Source organism: Zea mays, chromosome 4 (assembly GCF_902167145.1).
Source record: "Zea mays cultivar B73 chromosome 4, Zm-B73-REFERENCE-NAM-5.0, whole genome shotgun sequence".
In the NCBI taxonomy this organism is placed as follows: Eukaryota; Viridiplantae; Streptophyta; class Magnoliopsida; order Poales; family Poaceae; genus Zea; species Zea mays.
This window is the reverse complement of record NC_050099.1, coordinates 173,909,474-173,932,977: the sequence shown is the minus strand read 5'-3', so window position 1 is coordinate 173,932,977 and position 23,504 is coordinate 173,909,474. Positions and strand designations below refer to the sequence as shown.

Genomic DNA, 23,504 nt, shown 5'->3' with positions numbered 1-23,504 from the left:
TACCTGAAGGGCTGCGACGACAGAAGCATGGCTGGCCATGATATGGTGCGGCTGGCGCCGCGGCATAGATCCCCGACGAGCAATTCGCGCCAAGCCAGCCACCGTATGAGCTTGCCACCGCCATGAACACGTTCGTATTGATGTCGTGATGCTCCAAAGCTATGCGCCCTTACAGGAGTGATGGAGCACACCAGATTTTTGGCATACGGCGCCTGTAACCCCCGCGGCGGATCTGCGGCGTTTGGAGTAACCCCGGTGATCCCCACCCTGCCAGACCTGCAGCCGTTCCATGGCTCCACGGCGAAGTCTCCCCTGGCGAGCAACGATTCGAGGCCATCCCTCCCTACTTCTTGCGCTCGAGGAAGACCCGCACAGGATGTTCTTAATCTCTCTCCCTCACCGCCCTTGAGGAGCCAACCGGGTTCGATGGCTGGGTCAAGGGGGGTCGCGGAGCTCAACCTTTATACATCACGGACGAAGTCCGCGTGAGGGGGGGGGGAAGAGAAATTCGACTGGCAACTTGGCGGCGAGGATCACGCGCGGACTTCTCCCGGTTGTTACGGCGGAGAAGAACGGTCTGACGGAGTGGTCCCACCAGCAGAGGGCGATCCGCGAATCTGGACATGCGCGCGCAGACTGGTTGGCCGACGAGGGAGGCTGACCACAAGGGTCCACCCGACGGTGACACAGGGAGATGAGTCCGCGAGCGCACGCCTGAGTGTCTGACCGGATGGGCACACAAGTCAGCGAATTCACCCCCATACACAGGTTGGGCCAAGCGCGGGGCAAGTGTTGATGGGCCGACCAGGCATAATCGGCCCACGCAGGGGTGTAAGGTTCTTTCTCTTTTTTTTCAGCTCTTTTCTATATAAATTCCTATTTTGAATTCAAGTCTAGATTGAGGTTCAAATCTTTAATATGCACAAACAAAGATCCAACATGATGCAAGTTTATTATCTCTAAGTAGACAAAGAAAATAATGTTTTTAAATATGAAATGCACTCTCACATGATTCCATTTATGAAACAGAGAATAGTTCACATTTTTTTAGGGAATTATAATTTATATTGTAGATTATATATTTAGAAATAGTTTAATCATAATTCTTATAATTTCACTCTAAGGGTAATTTAGTTTATTTAGGTATCTTTTATTTTAGTTTAAAACAAAATTATGTTAATTTTTGGAGTAGCAACTTTGAAATTATGAATATTCTCAAGGAAAGGTGTTTGATTGAATAATTTTCCTCGTTTTCACAAGATTGAACTTTAGGGTGTTACACCCACTTAGCAATGACTTTGTCAGACTTGTCCATCTAGGGGGAAAAGTGTACAAGATTGAAAATGCGTATTGAAGTGCAGTTAGTACGACAACAAATTGAACTGGTAATTGACCTTAATATAATAAAGTAGTACCATAAGCAGTCCCATTCGTTTGCCATAATTACATATAGGGTCTGACGAAATTAAAGAGCTGCTCAACACAAAAGCACAAGGAACAGTTTAGAACTGCGCATCAACCAAAAGCCTGATCTATCCCAGTAACACTAACACCTGACTCTAACATGATGCTACTTAAACTTCATTGTCACTAAACGATGGCATATGGTCGGAGTCATATTCAACACCCCAGAAGTTTGCAAAGTGCTCAGTAAAGTCCCAATCCGGACTAAGGTACTCGTCATCTGGGGGGGGGTGAGGACAAGGCTGACGGTTCGTAGCTGCTGTCACCAGGGTTGTTTACGTTGTTCACGTTGTCCAAATTCTCTTGCAACACCAGAGAGTCTTGCTCTAGCATGCAAGCAATGTCCTCCAATGCTACACGTAATTTGGTAGCGTCAAATGAGGTCAACCCGCGTCCAGGACGGATTGTTTCCCTCGCTACAGAAAAAATCTTGTCCGCAACCTCTTGCATCCTTCCAATTGCCTTGTCGGCTATGGAGTCTGCTGAATCCATCTGATGTGGATTTATTAGGTCGTTAGTATACCAGACATGGGGACTATCTACACAAATTAGGCGTACTGACATGTCCAGTGCCTCGGCTGCTATCAAACTAGGGTACAAGTAGCCAAATTAACTACATACGTGTGTACTAATTAAATTACAAAACACAGTCAATGGATTGTCCAAAAACGTGAACATATTTGCTTATACTTAGTCGAATACTTACACAACAAGTAAAGCAGTATAAGGGACAAAGAAAATGATGTGAACATCACCTTTGTAGGAGTGGAGCTTGTGATGCAGCAGGGAATAACCGGTGAGTCGCCGAAATCTAAACAGCAAATGTCACACAATAATCGTTAGTAACCAGTTATGAAATAGTATTGATTAGGGGGGAACTATTAACCACGGCCGTCGATGCTACCTAAACCCTAATCACTACATGGGGGAGGAACGGATCCGTAACAGCACATGGGGGAGAAGACACGGTACAAATGGTAGTTACGAATGTACCTGCGAAGACGAGAAGTTCGGATACGGGAGGAGTGCAACCTTGACGATGACTTGCGATGCGGGAGGAGTGCAACCTTGCCGAGGGACTTGCAGAGGCGCGGGCAAAACCCTGGCGCCGGCAACGGTTAGGGCCCTTTTCGAAACGAGGCAGCCGGAGGAGGAGGACGAGCGGATACGAAACGGAATGGAATGAACCGCGTACCTGAGGAGGAATGCGGCGGATGAGCAAAGGGGAGTGTGGTCGTGGCCCCCGAGCCGCTGCGGCGGAGGCGGCGACGGCGGTCCTTGCGAGGGGAGAGAGCTGAGGCGCAGGCACGGTGGAAACCCTATCGCGAGACCGCGACTTCCAGAGGAAGCCTGCTTCGGGCGGCTTTTCGTTTCTGTGACGCGCGCGGCTTCTGTGCGAAACGCGGCCGTGAGAAGCTGCCCAGAATCTGGGCGTTTGGCTGCGGCTTCTGCTTGTGGCGGCCAGAAGCCGCCCAGAATCTCAACCAAACCGGGGCTACAATTGTTCTAAAATTCTTGTATTTCAAAGGGGCTTGAACAAATGAAAACAAAGGCCAGGTAACCCAAACGAGAAAAAATGAAAGGGAATACACAAACCACTGTGTGAGGACCTCCGCCAACCTCCAGTGGCTCCCATCTCTCCTCTAGTCCGTACCATCGGTGAAGGCAGGGCAGGGCGAGGCGGGGGCCGCCTCCGCATCGCCGCCTGGCTGGGTCGGTTTCCCCGCGATATCAAGCTGGCTACCCCGCGCTCCTCCCACCACCTCTCCGCTGCCGCGGCAGCGGGGGTCTCGTACCCCCCGCCGCTGCCCCCCACGCCGCCCAGCGCCGCGGCCTCGACGTCCGACATGGGCGCTGGCGGCGCCGCCAAGCAGATCGTCGATTCCCTCCTCGCCCGCTTCCTCCCGCTTGCCCGCCGCCGCATCGAGACCGCCCAGGCACAGGTCAGCTCCCCCCTCTCCCCTTTTCGATTCGATTCTGGATGATTCCGCGATTGCATTTCCTACCCCATGCGCTTTCCCCTGGGCGTTGCCACCTTGCTGTCCCGAATAGGCTCACCTGACAATTACGTGACATTACATCACGGCCATCGGTTGGGTTCGATATCGCGGCGCTACCATTACCATTACCATTACCGACTTCTGTGGCAGGGCTTCCCACTATTCAGGGATTTCTGGCCAACTTCTTCCTTTTCCAGTCCTTTCCTCACATCAGAAGGCAATAGTTGCTCACAAGATGCACCTCTAGTTCACCTCTAACAGTCCCTCATCATCTGCACAAAACTTCTTACCAAAGATACCACACCGCGCTCAACCTTGCCACGAGCATATTGTAAATACTTTCTTCTTTATCTCTAGCTACTTTGCGCTGGTCCCCAACAACAATAATGGAAAACAACTTATTTGTAGCTTCCCTTGAAAGTTTCCCCAGAATGTGTTAAGTCTCTGTCTAATATTAGTATTCTTTTCAACTGGTGTTCGATTAATGGCCTTAAAATTTTGTTGACATGCACATATGTTTATTTGATCACAGCTTTAGTGTCTCATGTTGGTGTTTCATCTCTAACCTGCCTGGGACTAAAATGCTTTGCTGTTCGCCTGTTCTTTATAGTTTACAGGCTCAGTTATAACTTGGTGGTAGAAGACTCAAGTTGTTAAATTGTCCCTTATGCCGAGCTAGTTAGGTTGTTTCCTTCTGTAAAAGCTTAATAAACATACTGATCTTGATACATACATCCATTATAGGCATAGTATCGTAGTGACACACAAGAATACAAGATTCACTTGATTCATTTAAGGAGGTTATACACCTTTTTCATATAGCAGGAAGGCATCTATCCATGTAGTTACCAGCCATATGGGCATGATGCCGAATTACTTTTGGTCTGTTGTTGGGTATGGCATTTTAAGTAAACACAATCATTTTGAGAATGTCAGGATGGGCAATACCTCCGGCCATGTGATCCAAGCTATGAGCAAGTATTGGATTCTCTAGCCATGGTTGCTAGACACACACCTCTACCTCTTTTGGAAGCTCTTCTTCGGTGGAGAGAAAGGTACGCTGATTAAACTATGTTAAAAACTCCACCCTTACAATATTATTAGATTTGATTTATTTAGCAATGAGCTCTTTTTCATCCTTTCCCTTTTACTGAAATTTGTTCATAACTGGCTGGCAGTGAATCCCCGAAAGGTGCTCACGACGCGTCAACATACCAAAAGAAGGTTTGTTATCTATTAACCTTTTTTTTGTAAAGACCACTTTATTTTCTACTGTCATTTGTATATTAATAAACAACACCAGACACACATACTGTAAACTATAGCATAGCTGCAAGTAGTCAATGGAATTACTTTTCATTATTATAAGTAATTGCATCCTCTTGTTACCAAGTTTTATAGTTTCGTTTGTCTTTACTCAGCTTGCTGTTGAGTGCATATTCTCTTCTGCCTGCATTCGGTTTGCTGAGTGTTGTCCACAAGAGGGAATAACAGGTGGTTACTTTCCCCCTTTTTTGCTTCTTTAAGTTCATTGCAGAGTTACTTTTTGAAGTAGTTGACTGACATCTTGCACTTTCTAATTTGTGTAGAAAAACTTTGGATTGGCTTAGAAAGTTTCGTATTTGATTGGCTAATTAATGCAGACAGGTAAGGTTTAACTGCCTTTCCTAACATGTTTCTTGTATGGTAAAAGTAGCAAAAATCTAGTATAGCAGTTTCAGTTTGTATTTGTGGCCAATTTTTTCTAGCACTTCATTACAAATGTTAAGCGAAAGGGCCTCTAGCTGAGTTGGTTAGGCGGTCTCCCCTCGTCTGTCCCACACATAGTCACAATGTTCCCGGGTCAATTGGGTTGAGGAACGGGGTCGTGGGTTGAGGAAAAAATATGGTACAAGGGGGCTATACCTCTATGGGACGTGAATCATGAGTTTGGTATGTGAACCCGAGTCTAATGCGTCGATGATCCTGGGTCAATTCCATAGGTCGAGGGCTGTGTTCCAAAATCCCAAGGACCCTATGTGCTATGCTCCATCGGCTCTAGCCTAATACCAGCTTAACACAACCTAACACTAGCCCAATACTAGCCCATTATAGCAATGATCCATCTGCCCTAGACGCACATAGGAGCCATAGAGCTCATGAGGCAGAAGCCCCGCCGCCCCGCCTAAGACCTCTACAACCTGCAGGAGGAGCGTCGACGCAGGAAGCCAGAGCACCACTTCTTGCTGTCCATGAGAGGATCCCCGTCCTCACCACCATACATGTCGCCCTGCCGTCATCTACGTTGCCTTGCCCCAATCCGCGTCGCCTTGCCCCAACCTGCATGATCCTCCTCTGTCACGAACGAGCACCGGCCATCATTCCCATATGCACTGGTACAACGACTCCCTAGTGTTCGGGATGATTTGGGACGACGACCCCGACCCACGATTTGGGACGACGGCCTCAAATCACGAAACACGACACCAATCCCATTTGCTGTGACTATGGTTCCACGCTAAATCACAGATCTAAGTTTTGGTCTCGGTCATGGTCGTTCTCACATAGGCATAGGCTACAATGCTGCTATGTACGGATGGGACAAAGTTTCAGGGGGTTTCTCGACCTGCGTGAGGTCTTCTCAATGCAATATCAGGGGCTGTCTTATCCCCAGCAGGTCGATTTTTTTTAAAATGTTAATTCAATAAATGCTTACTGTCTCGTTTCAATGACATTTGCCGATTTTCTGAGTCCTGTCATTGTGTTTGCTTTCCTTTTTAATTGCAGCACCAGCTTATATACTTATGGTCTTGTGGAAGCTAATTTCCCCTCCTGCCTTCTATATTTTCTGCAGGGTTGTGAGCCAAGTAGAGTATCCGTCATTGGTTGATTTACGAGGTCTACTCTTAGATCTTGTTGCACAGCTTTTAGGAGCTTTATCACGCATAAGGTATACTTATATTATTGACTTCTATGAGTAAAGGGGGAGGGAGATATCTATGTGATTGAAAATATTACATGAAATCTGTTGCATCGTGTATAAGTTGCTGAGACCTATGATGTTTTGTTCTTACAGATTCAGTTCTGTGACTGAAAGGTTTTTCATAGAGCTTAATGTGCGGCGTATTGATTCACTTGCTCTTAGAAGTGAGACACTCAGCATAATCAACGGGATGCGCTACCTTAAATTGGGGGTATGATATGCAAAAACTGCTCCAGTGCTTTATAATTTCAACATTTGTATTTGTTGATAGGATATATGTAAGGATGAAAGGCATGATTGGACCAAACTAGAAGAATTATGTTCATGATTGATGTTGTTGTTTACTTAGAATAAGATGCACACACCATCTGTTGTTTACTTATGCATCCATTAATTTGTATTATAATAAGAAGTTATTGTTTATATGAAAACACTGATAATATTTGTGACCTGTTCATTTCATTACTTTTTTCAGGTGAAGACAGAGGGTGGGCTGAATGCTTCTGTATCCTTTATTGCAAAAGCAAATCCTCTAAATCGTCCTCCCAACAAAAGAAAGAGTGAATTGCAACATGCTTTGTGTAACATGCTCTCAAGTATACTTGCCCCACTTGCGGAGGGTGGAAAAAACCATTGGCCTCCACTTGGTGTCGAACCTGCACTGTCACTTTGGTATGATGCTGTTGCACGAATAAGAGTCCAGCTCATGTATTGGATGGATAAGCAGAGCAAACATGTTGCTGTAAGTTGATGCAATGATATTTTAGTTGTGTAATTGATATATTGCATCTGTACAAACAATATACATTAGCTTTGCTCATAGTGTGGTGCCTGTCATTCTCTTTGGGTGGCTCTGAAAATGGTCTTTTACTAGTCTTTTTCTTTTGTATAAATCAGGCCCTTTTCTAATTTATTTTTTACAAGGTCCAAGTAATCCAACACTATAAGTTTTGAGTCCCTTCATATTATGTCTTTATTGTTGGATAAGTGATAAAATTCTTTACATGATCCTAAGTACTTCCTGAAACATTTAATTTTTTACCTAGGGATCCAATATTTCAACCCTATTGAGGTTATCTGATCAAGTATTTGATGGAATAATGAGCTGGCTATGTTATATAGGGCCCATTTGACACAGCTCTAGCTCTGAGATCTATGCTGGATCTGTAATTCGTAGACTAAATTAAAGTGGTTTAAATATTTTTATTTTTAGAAGGGCATGTCTGGTGCAATAGTGAGAGCTGTCTCACTGAGTCACCAGGTTGCGGTTTCGAAGCAGCCTCTCCGTATTTGCGGGGGAAGTCTTGGGTCTGTCCCTTTTTAATATTTTTATTTTTAATCTAAAATATAAACAAAATGAGTCCTGTAAATGCACTTAACATGCCTCCAGTCCAGATCCAAGATATCTCTTACAGCTCTAGGAAATCCACATATTTCTTACAGCTAGAGCTCTGCCAAACAGGGCCATAGTTACTTGACTGCTTATAGTAGGACCAAAACTCACTTGAAACTTATTGCATGCTTAATTGGAGGTAACGAGGATTTTAATGTCATATGGATGAAATAATGTAAAAGTTATTTGTAAAGTTGAGCATGTTAACAAGCTTTAGCAATATGTGAACAAAGCAACAAGCTCCTTACTTTCTCTCATTATTTTGGTATATAACATTGTTAATATGCGATGCTGAACCTTTATTCCAGGTTGGCTTTCCACTTGTCACCCTTCTACTTTGTCTTGGTGATGCCAATGCATTCAACTCTAGTTTTTCCCAGCATATGGAAATCCTGTATAAGTATCTCAAGGTGATGCTTCTGTAAACATGTGCTATGATCACAAGAACATAAATTCATGTGATAGTATCATAATATTTCATCACCGAATATTATTTTCAACTTTTTTTTGGTCACTGAAACTTAATATTCTTCCTTTGGAATGCTTTTTAGAATAATTCTGATTTATCAATTATTATACAGGATAAGAACCATCGATCAATGGCTTTGGATTGTCTTCATCGGCTAGTAAAATTCTATTTGAATATTTATGCCGATTACCAACCTCGAAATCATGTTTGGGACTATTTAGACAGTGTAACCTCTCAATTACTGACTGTTCTGAAGAAAGGCTTGCTGACCCAAGATGTGCAGCATGATAAACTTGTTGAGTTCTGTGTGACCTTAGCTCAGAGCAATCTGGATTTTGCAATGAATCATATGATACTGGAATTATTGAAACCAGATAGTTTGAGTGAAGCAAAGGTTGTTGGTCTTAGGGCTTTGCTCGAGATAGTTGTTTCTCCATCAAATCAACAAATTGGCTTGGATGTTTTGCAAGGTAATCTGGCACTGGCAATATTTTCGAAGGCTTTGGTGACGATGTTTATCCAAGTTTTGTCTGTATGGTAAGTGCTTACTTTTTAATTTCAGTATTTGGTATTGGGCACTATATTCCTAAGGTGAAGTCAGCAATTGAGTCAATACTAAGGTCTTGCAACAAGGCATATAGCCTGGCACTTCTCACATCATCAAAGACTACAATAGGTATGCTTCTATATCTCATTATATTTAGCAAAAAATTGGAATTGTTTGACCAATGCTGTTGTTACTGTGTATTATTTGGACAATGCTCTAGAAACTGCTGTATTAATTATGAAAAGACAGGACCAGTTTGTAATATCCTAATATAGTTCACCTTTTTCCCATTTACTCTGATTTCTAATACTAATATTTTCAGATAATGTAACCAAGGATAAATCTCAGGGATCACTCTTCAGGTCTGTGCTTAAATGTATCCCATACTTGATAGAAGAGGCGGGCCGTAATGATAAAATGACTGAGATTATACCTCAGCATGGCATAAGTATTGACCCTGGTGTTCGTGAAGAAGCAGTGCAAGTGTTGAACAGGATCGTACGTTGCCTACCAAATCGTAGGTTTGCTGTGTTGAAAGGAATGGCCAATTTCATCCTAAAACTTCCTGATGAATTTCCTCTCTTAATTCAAACATCACTTGGACGCCTGGTGGAGCTAATGCGTTTGTGGAGAGTATGCCTATCTGAGGAGGCCTTGGCAAAAGACATGCAAAGTGGTAGGCGTTTGAGTATAGGAGGGGATGCACTACAGAGGTCTCCTTTTCATAGGTCCAGGGATGTATCTGAATTTCGCGCCTCAGAAATGGATGCAGTTGGCCTTGTCTTTCTCAGTTCTGCTGATGTTCAAATAAGGCTCACTGCCCTGGAGTTACTGCGATGTGTTCGAGCACTGCAAAATAATCTCAGGGATTACTCAGCAAATGAATGGGGTGACAATAAGCTGAAACTTGAACCAGAGCCAATATTTATCATAGATATCATAGAGGAGAATGGGGTGAGTGCTTCTTTTTGTGCATTTTCATTTTTTATTCTCTTTGAACCACCAGAAGTTTGTTTGGAATGTTCGAAGTTCTTAGGAAAGGAAACATATACTACAGTAAATTTTCTCTTTCCTCCTAAACCCCCTTGGACTTCTTATGTTGCTGTGAGCTTTAGATTTCATTGGCACAAGTGTTGTCATCAAACTGTTTGTTTTTTTTATTTCTCACGATCCCTGATCACACAAGTAAGGATGACTTAAAGTAAGGTTTTCTTTATTAATTCGCAGGAAGACATTGTTCAAAGCTGTTATTGGGATCCGGGACGACCTTATGATCTAAGACGTGAAATGGACCCTATTCCTTTGGATGTGACTCTTCAATCCATTTTGGAGAGTGTAGATAAAAACAGATGGGCGCGCTACCTCAGTGAAATTGTGAAATATGCAGCTGAACTTTGCCCGAGTTCTGTGCAGGATGCAAGGCATGAACTCTGGTCTTTTCTGGAACGTCTGCACGCACAATTTAGTATGATAAATGCAGTTGCGTCTTATTTATTTTCTTCCATTGTTAATTTTGACCTTATTTTCTGAAGTTCAATTAGGCACTGGCTTTTCTGCATCCTGTGCTATTAAAAAGTTTACCACAAAAAGTTGTAGTTACATCTTAGGCAGAAGCTCAGAATGTGAGCATGACTAGGTTACACTGATGGCGAGTTGACCGAGAGCCTAACATAGTAACATGTTCAATAGAACTGAATACTGATAGTATACAATTATCCTTTTTTTTCAAACCCAAGCATTTTTTCTTTTTCAATTATTGCCTGTATCTTTTGAGAACTGATTGGTGCTTTTACTGATTTCAGTTTTGTCAAAATTTAAGTATATTGCTATGTTTTCATTCCATAGAAACACTATTTTATGCATTCATTTGATTTTGATAATTTGATTGTATGATCAGCTATAATTGGGCATCTTATTAACTTTACTGCAAAACTCCACAGATTAGAGGTTATTAGAAGGCTTGAACAGATTACTCCTGCCGATCTCGGTGGGAAGGCTCAGCAACCACAAGATTCTGAAACTAAACTTGACCAATGGTTGATATATGCCATGTTTGCATGCTCTTGTCCACCTGATATTAGAGAAGAATTTTCCATCAAATCAGCAAGAGAAGTCTTCCATATGATTTTTCCATCATTGCGTCATGGTTCAGAAGCATATGCAGTAAGTTAATGCAATGATTAATTTTGCTGGTTTATCTTGCCTTGCATAAGTTATTACCAGGTTATGGGCTCGGAGCAGCCTCTCCGCGTTTGCGGGAAGAAGGCTTGCCTCGGTTTATCCCTTTCCTAGACCCCACTTATGTGGAAGCTTCCAACACTGGGTCTGCCTCCTTTTTTCATCTTGCCTTGCATATTACATTGCAATTGCATGCACTGCTGTTTGTTCTTGTCCTTCCCTTCCAGACTCTTCATTTGGCTGCAACAATATTGGTTTTGTGTAGTGAAATCATATAGAATTAGGTGATTAGTGCTGACTCCAATACACTCTGAAATTGGTTTTCAAATGCTTTCTGCAGCTTGCTGCTACATCTGCCCTTGGTCACTCACATTTAGAAGTATGTGAAATCATGTTTGGAGATCTGGCATTATTTGTTGAGGAGGTGTCATCAGAAACTGAAGGAAAACCTAAATGGAAGGTACAGAGGCTTAACTTTCTTAAGTTAATGCATTTGTGAAATTTGTATTGAATTAGTTAGGTATTAATGCTTATTTCACAGCTTTCTTTCAAGGGAGATCATAAGTTTCACAGACCTGCCCATGTTGCTGCAAAAACTAAACGTTGCACTTCACTTTTTTTTGAGACATAGTATAGACTATAGACATACTACCTCTTACGCCCCACCCCCAAATGATCTACTGGAGATTGGGACTGCAGATCTTGAGATTGTTACCATTGAGTACATATCCCCAAGATCTCAAACATCCCTTCTGCAGTACTTGTCCAAATTCTTGGGAAATGTTGATCGAAGTGTTTGTTCATTGAGAAAATCATTTTTTTCCTGTTCTATACTTTGATTTTGTGAGAGGTTAAGTGGTGGTAGTGTCTCACTTAGGAGCAAGTAGTAATTTCACTGGGTCTGCCCTCTTCCTTGATTTAGTGCTTCCTTGGTTTATTTCCATGGTCGGTTAGTGGGCTTATTAATTATCCATTGTGAAACAGGGGGGGGGGGTTGAGCACATGTCTACTTATCTCTCTGTTCTTTTACTTCATGTTTGAACTCGTACATATTAACAAAATGCATAATGTAACCTTGTGCCCCTGTTAAAGACGTGTCTGTTTCGAGCTCATTAAATTCTTCCAAGTCCTATAAATGTACTACTCCCTCCGTTCTTTTTTATTTGTCGCGGTTTAGTTCAAAAATAAACTAGCGAGTGACAAATATTCGAAAACGGAACCAGTACAAACTAAACAATGCTAGTTCCCTTTAGGAGGAGTTAACTTTTTCCCCTGAATTATGTGAGGCTATAACATCAAAGAAAAGGGAACATCTTTTTGGTTCCTGATATAAAAAGTACTAATTTCTGACTGAATAGTGTCAGCTTGACCTTGTATTGCAACTTGCAGAATATGGTACTGAATACTGATACTCTGGTAGGGGGAGGCAAGTTCAAACTATCTTGTGTCATCTAGTCGACCCAAAAATTTGATCAAATGAACTAGAATGGCATTTAAGCGTAATTAGTTAGCTGACCCAAAAACACCATTGGGTACCCACTTGCATCCCCATGTTCTGTCATCTCTATGTCCATTGCTTGACAAGGCACATCATCACCTGTGAAATAAATTGAAACAAAAGAGGATTATAGGCACAGCTCTTCAAATACTTTTTCTGATGGCTACTTGTGTTTGGTTCAGCAGAATCCTAGGTCCCGCCGTGAGGATCTGCGCACTCATGTTGCTAATATACACCGAATTCTAGCTGAGAAGGTTTGGCCTGGGATGCTTAGTCGGAAACCTGTCCTCTGCCAGCATTTTTTGAAGTTCATTGAAGAAACATACCGCCAAATTACTATTTCCTTGGCTGATAGCTTTCAAGACTTGCAGCCTCTGCGATACGCATTAGCATCTGTTCTGAGATACCTAGCTCCAGAATTTGTTGATGCGAAAGCTGAGCGATTTGACAACAGAATACGTAAGAAGCTTTTTGATCTTCTCCTTACTTGGAGTGAGGATTCTGGTAGTTCATGGGGACAGGAAAGCAGCAGCGACTATCGTCGTGAAATTGAACGATATAAAAGTAATCAACATACGAGGTCAAGGGAATCATTTGACAAACTTGCATTTGACAGGGAAATGGCTGAACAGCTAGAAGCTATTAATTGGGCTTCCATGAATGCTATTGCTTCATTGCTTTATGGGCCTTGTTTTGATGATAATGCGAGAAAGATGTCTGGCCGGGTGATATCATGGATTAATAGTTTATTCATGGAACCATCTGCAAGAGCACCTTTTGGGCATTCACCAGTTGATCCACGAACACCATCATATTCAAAGCATACTGATGGACGTTTTGGTGGGAGGGACAAACAGAAAACTAGCCACTTGCGACTCCTCTTAGCAAAAACTGCGCTGAAGAATATTTTGCAGACAAATCTGGACTTGTTTCCTGCTTGCATAGATCAGGTAAGTTTTATATTTCTCATGTCTACCTTATCAATATTTTTTTTATATTTTGGTAGGTAGACTAAATACACATCTGCAATTATTGGAAAGGAGAATGGGGTAGTCTTCTGTATTGATAGAGGAGAGCAGGTCTTACAATATATAGGCATACACAGGTGACGCACCAGGGAAGGGTGCGGCAGCCTGGAGCCAATCAGACCACACCTACCAAAGATAGAAATCCTCCTTTCTATACTAGTACAGCATATCTTTCTATCTAAGGAAGAAACCTCTAGTTGCCATAGAAGACTATATTGCTATACTAGCCTGCATAGGAGAGCCTCACGCAGGAATATTACCAAAACCGTCTAACCCCCCCCCCCCCCCCCCCCCCCCCCCCCCGCAGCCAAAACATCTAGTCACTGCAAATGTTGAGACTGGACTTGAACTCAAGAAACACGGAGGAAGGAAGCCCTTTCGTGAAGATGTCTGCAAACTGAGAGGTGGTAGGAACATGCTGAACACGAACTTCACCAGTAGCAACCCGCTCACGAACAAAATGGAGATCTATCTCAACGTGCTTCGTTTGATGATGCTGAACTGGATTAGTGGATAAGTAGACAACGCTTCTATGAAGAGGACTGTGAAGTTCTTGGAGGAGTTGACGCAGCCAACAAGCCTCGGCAACACCATTGGCAACAACACGGTACTCAGCTTCAGCACTAGAGCGAGAGACAACCTTTTGTCGCTTGGAGGACCAGGAGACAAGATTATCACCAAGAAACACCGCATAACTAGAAGTGGAGCGACGAGTGTCCGGACACCCAGCCCAATCAGCATCAGTATAGACCACAAGCTCGGAAATAGATGTGGAGCGTGGTAGAAGAAGACCATGATCAGCCGTACCTTGAAGGTAGCGAATAATACGTTTCAGAGCAGTCAGATGGGACTCACGGGGATCATGCATATGGAGACAAATCTGTTGAACTGCATATGTAATATCAGGTCTTGCGAAAGTTAGATACTGAAGAGCACCAGCCAGACTCAGGTACTGGGTAGCATCCTGAACAGCAGGTCCACTGTCAGCAGCGAGCTTGGACTGGAGATCAACCGGTGTAGAACAAGGTTTGCAACCAGACATGCCTGCACGGTCAATGATATCAAGGACATATGTACGCTGATGGAGGAAGAGACCAGCCGGTCGTTGCTCAACTGCAATACCAAGAAAGTGATGTAGAGGTCCGAGATCCTTCATGGGAAAATTTGTCTGAAGTGCTGCAATGACACACTGCAATAGAGCTGAACTGGATGCAGTGAGGATAATATCATCAACATAAAGAAGCAAGTAAGCTGTCTCAGTGCCATTGTGAAAAATGAACAGGGAGGTATCTGCTTTGGCTTCGACAAAACCCAGAGTCTTCATGTGGGAAGCAAAGCAACTGTACCAAGCACGTGGTGCTTGCTTCAGGCCATAAAGAGACTTGTTGAGACGACAGACATAAGTGGGGTGAGCAGGGTCAACAAAACCTGCAGGTTGGCTGCAATAGACTGTCTCAGAAAGAGTACCATGAAGAAATGCATTCTTTACATCAAGTTGGTGGATAGGCCAATCCCTCGACAGAGCTATCGAGAGAACAGTGCGAACCGTGGCAGGTTTGACCACCGGACTGAAAGTCTCATCATAATCAACCCCAGGACGCTGAGTGAATTCACGACATACCCAACGAGCTTTGTAGCGCTCAAGAGAACCATCTGCATGAAATTTGTGATGGAAATGTCATTTCCCTGTGATAACATGGGCACCTGGAGGAAGAGGAACAAGTTCCCAGGTATTATTAGAGACCAGAGCCTGGAACTCCTCTTCCATGGCACGACGCCATAGGGGATCAGCCAAACCTTGGCGAACTGAAGTTGGCTCGGGGGAGATGGCTGCAGTAGTGAAGGCAGTCGGCACTCGAAAACCAGCCTTGGCCCGGGTGGTCATTGGATGATTGTTGACCACCACAGGTGTAGGAACAGCGCCGGGAGGAAGACCAGACATCGGCGAAGGTGCAGGCTCAATCGGAACTGCAGAAGCACCAGAGGCATCAGCCGCTGGAAGATCTGTAGGGGAAGTAGTCTGCTGGCGCCGACGAGTGTACACGTGCAGAGGTAGGGGCGGCGCAGGGGCAGAAGGCACCAAGTCCTGGTTTGGAGAAGACAGGGACAACGCAGGCGGTGTAGAAGCTGAGACGGGCGTGAGTAGAAGCTGAGACGGGTCCTGCCAGATCAGCCACTGAGCCACAACCGGAACCGGACACCAAGGGGGACGCCATGGTACCTGCAGAAGAGGGCAAAGTCCCAGTTGAAGGGGACAAGTGCGCACTCTCAGGATCCAAAAAATTCAAGTTGTTAGTTAGATGGGGCGAGACAGAGAAGGGGAAATCTGCCTCATCAAAGGTGACATGTCGAGAAATGATGATACGATTTGTGGAGAGATCAAGACATCGATAGCCTTTGTGGTTGGAAGAATAACCAAGGAAGACACACTTGGTAGAGCGGGGAGCGAGTTTGTGCGGTGCAGTAGCAGTGATATTAGGGTAGCAGGCACAACCAAAAACCCGAAGATGATCACATGATGGAATTGTGCCAAAGAGAGCAACATAAGGACAGATGGCTTGTATAGTTTTGGTAGGAAGGCGATTCAAAAGATAGGTGGTTGTGTGCAGACCTTCAACCCAATATTGAGCAGGAAGGGAAGCCTGAAAGAGTAAGGAACGAATGATATTGTTGGTGGTGCGAATGATGCGCTCGGCTTTACATTCTGGGGAGAAGTATAGGGGCAAGACATGTGTAGAAGAGTGCCACGAGCGAGGAGAAAAGAACGAGTGGAGGAGTTGTCGAATTCACGCCCATTATCACACTGCAAATGTTTAATGGAGCGACCAAATTGCGTTGTGACATACGCAAAAAGGATGAAAGAGCATCAAAAGTATCAGACTTAAGACGTAAAGGAAAAGTCCACAGGTAATGGGTAAAATCATCAATGATGACAAGATAGTACTTATAACCCGACACACTGGCAATTGGAGATGTCCATAGATCACAATGTATGATATCGAAGGGTTGCTCAGTACAGGTAGACAAACTAGAAAAAGGTAATCTAATGTGACAACCTAATTGACAAGCATGACATAAATCAAGGGAACTACGAGAGCACTGAATGACGGAGGAGCTAGTGAGTTGGGACAAAACATCGATGCCGGGATGACCAAGTCGTCGGTGCCAAGTAGGAGTAGAAATTGCAGCCAGGGCACAAGTTGTCGATAGGGATGAACTGGGCAGGCGCAGGGTGTAGAGTGGGCCAACACTATTGGACCTGATAATCACGTTCTTGGAGCGAAGATCCTTCACAGAGACACCAAAAGGATCAAATTCCATAGAGCAACAGTTATCAGTAGTAAACCGACGAACAAATAGAAGGTTTTGAATAATGTGAGGTGTGTGGAGAATATTATTAAGATATAAAGGTCCTGGCAAAACTGTGTCGCCTACTGAGGAGACAGGGAGAGTGGCGCCATTTCCAACAATGATGGAGGAAGGAGTAGTGAGATCAGGTGGTCGAAAGAGGGAGATGTTACCAGCATGTGGTGTGGTATGGTTGGTGGCGCCCGAGTCAGGAATCCAATCTGTAAGGGGGTGTTTGGTTTGAGGAATCACTTCATCCAAAATGTGGTGGTGTATCATGGGTTCATTCCTCAAATTTGGTGGGATGACCTCATTCCTCATATTAGTACTAACTAAATAACTATAAGGAATGAGGTGATGATGGATTAACTCAATCCATTCCACAAACCAAACAAAAAAGTGAGGAGTGAGAAGACGAAGGATTAAATCATTCCTCAAACCAAACAGCTTGTAATTGTGGCCGGTGGTTGAAGAGTCTTTGTGCTGAAGGTGTTGGCGAGGGCACGCTGATCCCAAGATCCAGTCCAAGGGGACCAGGGCTGAGGAGCAGGAGGTGCTGTTGGTGCCGGCATGGGCGCAGGAGGGGGCCCAAGCAGACCAGCCTGCAGGGTAGGCAGACCTGGTGCTGCCAGATAGGACTGCGACGGACCTGGTGGACGGTACTGCTGTCCGGGGCGAGGGGAGGATCCTGCAGACATGGATCCAGGCCACATATGAATTGTACCTGTCCAGGGATTGTAGACGGAAGGCCAAGGTGAGCCACCACCACGACCATGGCCGTGACGACGATTTTTGTTGCGACGACCAGCACTCGAACCCGGCACACCACCCTGGGCAGGTGGGTGAGTTCCCTGGGCAGGAGGACGGGCTGGTGATGAAGCCGATGGAGCTGCAGTGGAGGTGTACAGGGCGCTGGCCGCAGAGTCAGGAGGCACAGCCCCTGCGACAATCTCTTCCAAGACCAAATCATCTCGGACTTTGTGAAAAGTCGGGAAGGGAACAGAACGGGTGATGATGGTCCGGAGATTGGCATACTTGGGGTTCAGGCCCCGAAGGACATTGAGCACCAGAATGCGGTCGGAGACGGGGGCGTCGAGGTCGGAGAGAGCATCAGCGAAGCCTTTCATCTTCCGACAATACTCACCAACAGTGAGATCGCCCTGGACAAAGTTGCGGAAGGTGGCGTCGAGGTGAAGAGCACGTGTCTTGCGATTTCCAATGAAATGGTTTTCAAGGGCGAGCCAAGCCTGACGTGCCGTACCATGGCGCTCCTGCAGCTCGATGGAGACGGTGCCAAAGATCCAAGACAGAACGATGCTGTCCATGCGATCCCATGCCGGGTCGTTGGGAAAGTAGGAGTCAGCAAGTACATGATCCGTCAAGGCATACCGTTTGAGGGTAAGAAGATGGCCGTGCCATGTTGCAAAGTTGGTGGAGGACGGCTCGAGGGTCACTGGAACCAAAGAACGGATGTTCTGAACGCCAGCAGCCTGTAGGTGCAGATTGGCGACGACGGTCGCCTCATAGCTACCAGAGGGCTCGAGCGTCGGAGAAGAAAAAGCGCCAGTGTACGGAGGCGGCGTCATCTGCTTGGCAGCGGTGACTGCTTGCTCCTCCAGAGCAGCGGCAGTGGCTCGTTCCTTCTCAAGAACAGCCGCGGCAGCCTGGACCCGGGCGCGTGCTGCAGCAGCCTGCTGCTCAGCATCCTGAGCAGTCTTGATCATGGCGGCGATTTGCTGAAGAAAAGCGGCTTCATCGTCGGACGTCGCCATAGAGGGTGAGGGGAGGGGGGAGAAAAAAAAGGAACAGCCACTGCTGGAGAGGCAGAGGCCAGAGAGGCGGAAGACAGGGGCTAGGAACGTAGAATCTCTGATACCATATTGGAAAGGAGAATGGGGTAGTCTTCTGTATTGATAGAGGAGAGCAGGCCTTACAATATATAGGCATACACAGGTGACACACCAGGGAAGGGTGCGGCAGCCTGGAGCCAATCAGACCACACCTACCAAAGATAGAAATCCTCCTTTCTATACTAGTACAGCATATCTGTCTATCTAAGTAAGAAACCTCTAGTTGCCATAGAAGACTATATTGCTATACTAGCCTGGATAGGAGAGCCTCACGCAGGAATATTACCAAAACTGTCTAACAGCAATGTCGTTCATAACATATGAATCATGAAATAGTCACATCAGCTCTAAGAACTAATCTTTCTTAAGTTTTCTTCTCAAAACAATGCATACATTAACTGTAGGTCTTATTGACTGCTTTATCCTCCACAAGTTTACACTTCAAAGTTTTTCCTTTCCTTTTTTGGTCCCTTGGGTTTATGCTTTGTTATCTCCTTTAAGAAGCGCTTTTCTTTTGAGCAAAACATTCTTGGAGATTTCTGTTACTGTTGCAGTATCTCAGTTTGATCTGAAAGTAAATGATATGTTGTCACTTCTCAATGACTTGGGCATTATTCTATTTATATGCTTGCTACCAGCTGTTAAATCACTGATCTTTTGTCAATAATTTGCAGTGCTACTCTCCAGACCCTCAAATAGCAGATGGCTATTTCAGTGTTCTGGCTGAAGTCTACATGCGCCAGGAGATTCCAAAATGTGAAATCCAGAGACTTGTGAGCTTGATCCTCTACAAGGTGGTTGATCAGACAAAACTAATCCGTGACAGTGCCCTCCAGATGTTGGAGACTCTCTCTCTTCGCGAATGGGCTGAAGACGATACTGATGGTGTTGGGCATTACCGGGCTTCTGTCGTTGGCAACCTCCCCGATTCCTACCAACAATTCCAGTATAAGTTGTCTTCAAAGCTTGCCAAGGACCATCCTGAGCTCAGTGAGCATCTGTGCGAGGAAATAATGCAACGTCAGCTTGATGCAGTGGACATTATTGCACAACATCAGGTCCTTACATGCATGGCTCCTTGGATAGAAAATCTCAACTTTGTGAGACTGAAGGAATCTGGCTGGAGCGAGAGGTTACTGAAAAGTCTTTATTATGTGACATGGAAACATGGTGATCAGTTTCCTGATGAGATTGAGAAACTTTGGAGCACTGTGGCAAGCAATACTCGCAATATCATCCCAGTTTTGAACTTCTTGATCACCAGAGGGATTGAGGACTGCGATGCCAATCCATCGGCAGAGATCACTGGTGCATTTGCAACTTATTTTTCTGTTGCAAAGCGTGTTAGTCTATATCTTGCTCGGATCTGCCCACAGCAGACCATCGATCACTTGGTCTTCGAGCTATCTCAGAGAATGCTCGAGGACGACGAAGAACCAGTCAGGCTTGGGAAGGTTGATGTCTCTGCAAATGTTGTATTGGAGTTTTCTCAAGGGCCTACTGCCTCTCAGGTTGCAACAGTTGTGGATAGCCAGCCTCACATGTCCCCCCTTCTTGTTCGTGGTTCACTTGATGGTGCAGTTAGAAATGTCAGTGGAAACCTGAGCTGGCGGACATCTGCAGTTACCGGCCGAAGTGTATCTGGCCCATTGAGTCCGTTGGCTCATGAGGTAAGCATTCCAAACCCAACGGCAGGCCGATCAGGACAGCTACTTCCAGCGTTAATTACTATGTCGGGGCCATTGAGTGGTGTTCGAAGCTCTGCTGGTAATCTGAGGAGCCGCCATGTTTCCAGAGATAGTGGTGACTACTACTTTGATACCCCAAACTCAACAGATGATATTTTGCATCAAGGGGGCAGTGGAATTCACGGGATCAATGCCAATGAGCTCCAGTCAGCACTACAAGGGCACCAACACTTGCTTTCACGTGCTGACATAGCTTTGATTCTTCTGGCTGAAATTGCTTATGAAAATGATGAAGACTTTCGTGAAAATTTACCTCTGTTGTTCCACGTCACATGTGTTTCGATGGATAGCTCAGAAGACATTGTGCTCGAGCATTGCCAAGATTTGCTCGTGAATCTCCTCTACTCGTTGGCTGGACGTCATCTTGAACTGTATGAGATCGAAAGTAGTGAAAGAGAGAATAAGCATCATGTGGTGAGCTTGATCAAATACATCCAGTCTAAGAGGGGCAGCTTGATGTGGGAGAACGAGGACCCTACCCTTTTCCGGATCGAACTTCCCAGCGCTTCACTCTTATCAGCACTTGTGCAAAGCATGGTTAGTGCTATTTTCTTCCAGGGGGACCTTCGTGAGACTTGGGGTTCTGAAGCTCTTAAGTGGGCCATGGAGTGCACATCTCGTCACCTGGCTTGCCGGTCGCACCAGATATACCGTGCCTTGCGTCCCAGTGTTAAAAGTGATAGCTGCGTATTGCTTCTGAGATGCATCCATAGATGCTTGGGGAATCCTGTTCCAGCCGTTCTGGGCTTTGCAATGGAGATACTGCTGACTTTACAGGTCATGGTTGAAAACATGGAGCCTGAGAAGGTTATACTTTACCCGCAGCTCTTTTGGGGCTGCGTTGCACTGATGCATACCGACTTTGTGCACATCTACTGCCAGGTGCTTGAGTTGTTTTGTAGAGTAATCGATCGCTTGACATTCCGTGACCGGACAACAGAAAACGTGTTGCTCTCAAGCATGCCACGTGATGAGTTTGACATCAATGGGTATGCAAGTGACCTCCACAGGCTGGAGTCTAGAACTACTTCAGAGAGATTGCTATCTGTGACTGGGACCGGGAAGGTGCCTGCTTTTGAAGGGGTGCAGCCGCTGGTGCTGAAGGGGCTCATGTCCACAGTTAGCCATGGATCTGCAATCGAGTTGCTATCTAGGATCACGATACCTACGTGCGACTCTATATTTGGGAGCCCCGATACAAGGTTACTGATGCACATCACAGGCCTTCTTCCATGGCTCGGATTGCAGCTCACGAGGGAAGCACCACCTTCCCTTGGGTCAGCTTCGCCACTGCAAGAGCAGAACCAGAAAGCTTACTATGTGTCATCCAATATTTCGGCATGGTGCCGTGCCAAGTCTCTGGACGATTTGGCCGAAGTGTTCAGAGCGTATTCCTTCGGGGAAATCATGTCGTTGGAAGATCTGTTTGCACGAGCTTCACCACCAATCTGTGCGGAGTGGTTCCCTAGGCACTCATCTTTGGCCTTTGGGCACCTGCTGAGGCTCCTGGAGAGAGGCCCTCTGGATTACCAGCGGGTGGTTCTTCTGATGCTTAAATCGCTGCTGCAGCAAACCCCTGTGGATCCGTCACAGATACCCCAGGTGTACAACTTCGTGTCGCAGCTGGTGGAGAGCACATTATGCTCGGAGGCGCTGAATGTGCTGGAGGCGCTGCTGCGGAGCTGCGGCGGCGGCGGGCAAGGCGAGGAGGCTGGGTTTGGTGATAACGGCGGGCATGGGAGCGGGGAGAAGGTCCTCCAGAGCATGCTGCTTCCTCAGTCGTCTTTCAAGGCAAGGAGTGGGCCGCTGCAGTACGCTGCGGGGTCGGGGTTGGGGTCCTTGATGGGGCAAGGCGGCGGTGGCAGCAGCAGCGCCGCAGATAGCGGGTTGGTGGCACGGGATGTAGCGCTGCAGAACACCCGGCTGCTGCTTGGGCGAGTTCTTGATACCTGCGCGCTTGGGCGCAAGAGGGATCACAAGCGGCTGGTGCCATTTGTGGCGAACGTCGGGTAGACCTTGCCAACATATAGCAGCACAATTTTGAGTGGGCAGGGCAGCAGCCGCCAGCAGAGCGCACGCAGAGTGCGTGCGTGCGTTTGTGACCGGGTCAGTGTCGTGCAAAGGTGGCCACGCACATAGACGTAGCTGCAGTTCTTGAAACTATTTATTTATTTGTTTATTTATTTTATTGTTTTGTTTTGATGAGTGAGGCCGTGTGTGATGTATGTATGCATGTAATTCGAAACCAACTATGGCCGTGGATGGCATTTGTATTGTGGAAAGGAGAGTAGAAATTGATGATGAAACACAACAAACAGGTTTGGAGGCGTCCTTGTGTGGTGTGTGGATATGATCAGCCAGTCACAGTGTGGGGATGAGAGTGAAAGTTGCTTTCTTGAGTTTCTTCCGTCGTGTGTCCGGGCACCAAGGTTGTCTTCAGTGGACCGTATAAAGCAAGAGATTTGCACTTAGATGATACTATTTGTATAGTAAAGTTTAAAATAGGGAATGAGATAGGATACATGGTGAGGATAGCCAAAGATGATAGGTGATTCAAAGTCTCCTACATAGCATCCTGACTGTGACTTTGAATCATGACACAACATAGCACAAGATTAGTTGGTTAAGGCTGTCTCCAGTAGATCCTCGATTTTATCCCCTATTCTATTTTCTATTTTAAACTTCATTATATCTATAGTTTTATGTCCCATATTTTACACTACCTACTGGAGACAGTCTAAAGACTGTTTGTTTGAGCTAGAACTTTTCTAAAAAGGTGCTACTGGGATTTTGATCTTGAGTAGTTAATGATAGCTTTTTGATGATGCTATTAGTTTCCTAAACTTAGAAAGCTAAAAAAGTTTAAAAAATCAGGCTTTTCAGCTTCCCATACAAATTTAACTTTTCTGATCTTCGAAAGCTAAACCAAAAAGCTAGATTGTTGTTTTAGCTTCTGGCTTTTTACATTTGAGAAACTTTCCAGATGCTTGCTTAAACAAATAGAGCCTACACAATATAC

The 23,504-nt window shown here is 45.3% G+C and overlaps 1 protein-coding gene across 2 annotated transcripts; it reads left to right on the top strand.

Annotated features, from left to right (window-relative positions):
* Nucleotides 1–2,665: 2,665 nt before the first annotated feature.
* Nucleotides 2,666–23,207, top strand: LOC100278485 (ARM repeat superfamily protein). 2 transcript variants are annotated; one of them, XM_008678821.4, is made up of 17 exons: nucleotides 2,666–3,407; nucleotides 4,401–4,519; nucleotides 4,643–4,688; nucleotides 4,886–4,958; nucleotides 5,054–5,111; nucleotides 6,298–6,393; nucleotides 6,520–6,637; nucleotides 6,902–7,168; nucleotides 8,128–8,229; nucleotides 8,401–8,758; nucleotides 8,851–8,964; nucleotides 9,158–9,789; nucleotides 10,063–10,256; nucleotides 10,776–10,998; nucleotides 11,354–11,473; nucleotides 12,694–13,461; nucleotides 19,412–22,889. In XM_008678821.4, exons 1-17 carry the CDS (start codon nucleotides 3,312–3,314, stop codon nucleotides 22,496–22,498), a joined length of 6,471 nt encoding a protein of 2,156 aa, XP_008677043.1. In that variant the 5' UTR covers nucleotides 2,666–3,311; the 3' UTR covers nucleotides 22,499–22,889. The 2 variants fall into 2 exon arrangements, with proteins under 2 accessions (XP_008677043.1, XP_008677044.1); XM_008678822.4 differs by having other exon boundaries at nucleotides 3,020–3,407; nucleotides 12,697–13,461; nucleotides 19,412–23,207.
* Nucleotides 23,208–23,504: the final 297 nt, after the last annotated feature.

Excerpts from the sequence above, each read along its gene's own strand:
- LOC100278485 (XM_008678821.4), top strand. The coding sequence starts at position 3,312 with ATGGGCGCTGGCGGCGCCGCCAAGCAGATCGTCGATTCCCTCCTCGCC. Across the intron at positions 7,169-8,127 it reads AGCAGAGCAAACATGTTGCT|GTTGGCTTTCCACTTGTCAC; the intron begins GTAAGTTGATGC and ends CCTTTATTCCAG. Across the intron at positions 10,999-11,353 it reads ATGGTTCAGAAGCATATGCA|CTTGCTGCTACATCTGCCCT; the intron begins GTAAGTTAATGC and ends TGCTTTCTGCAG.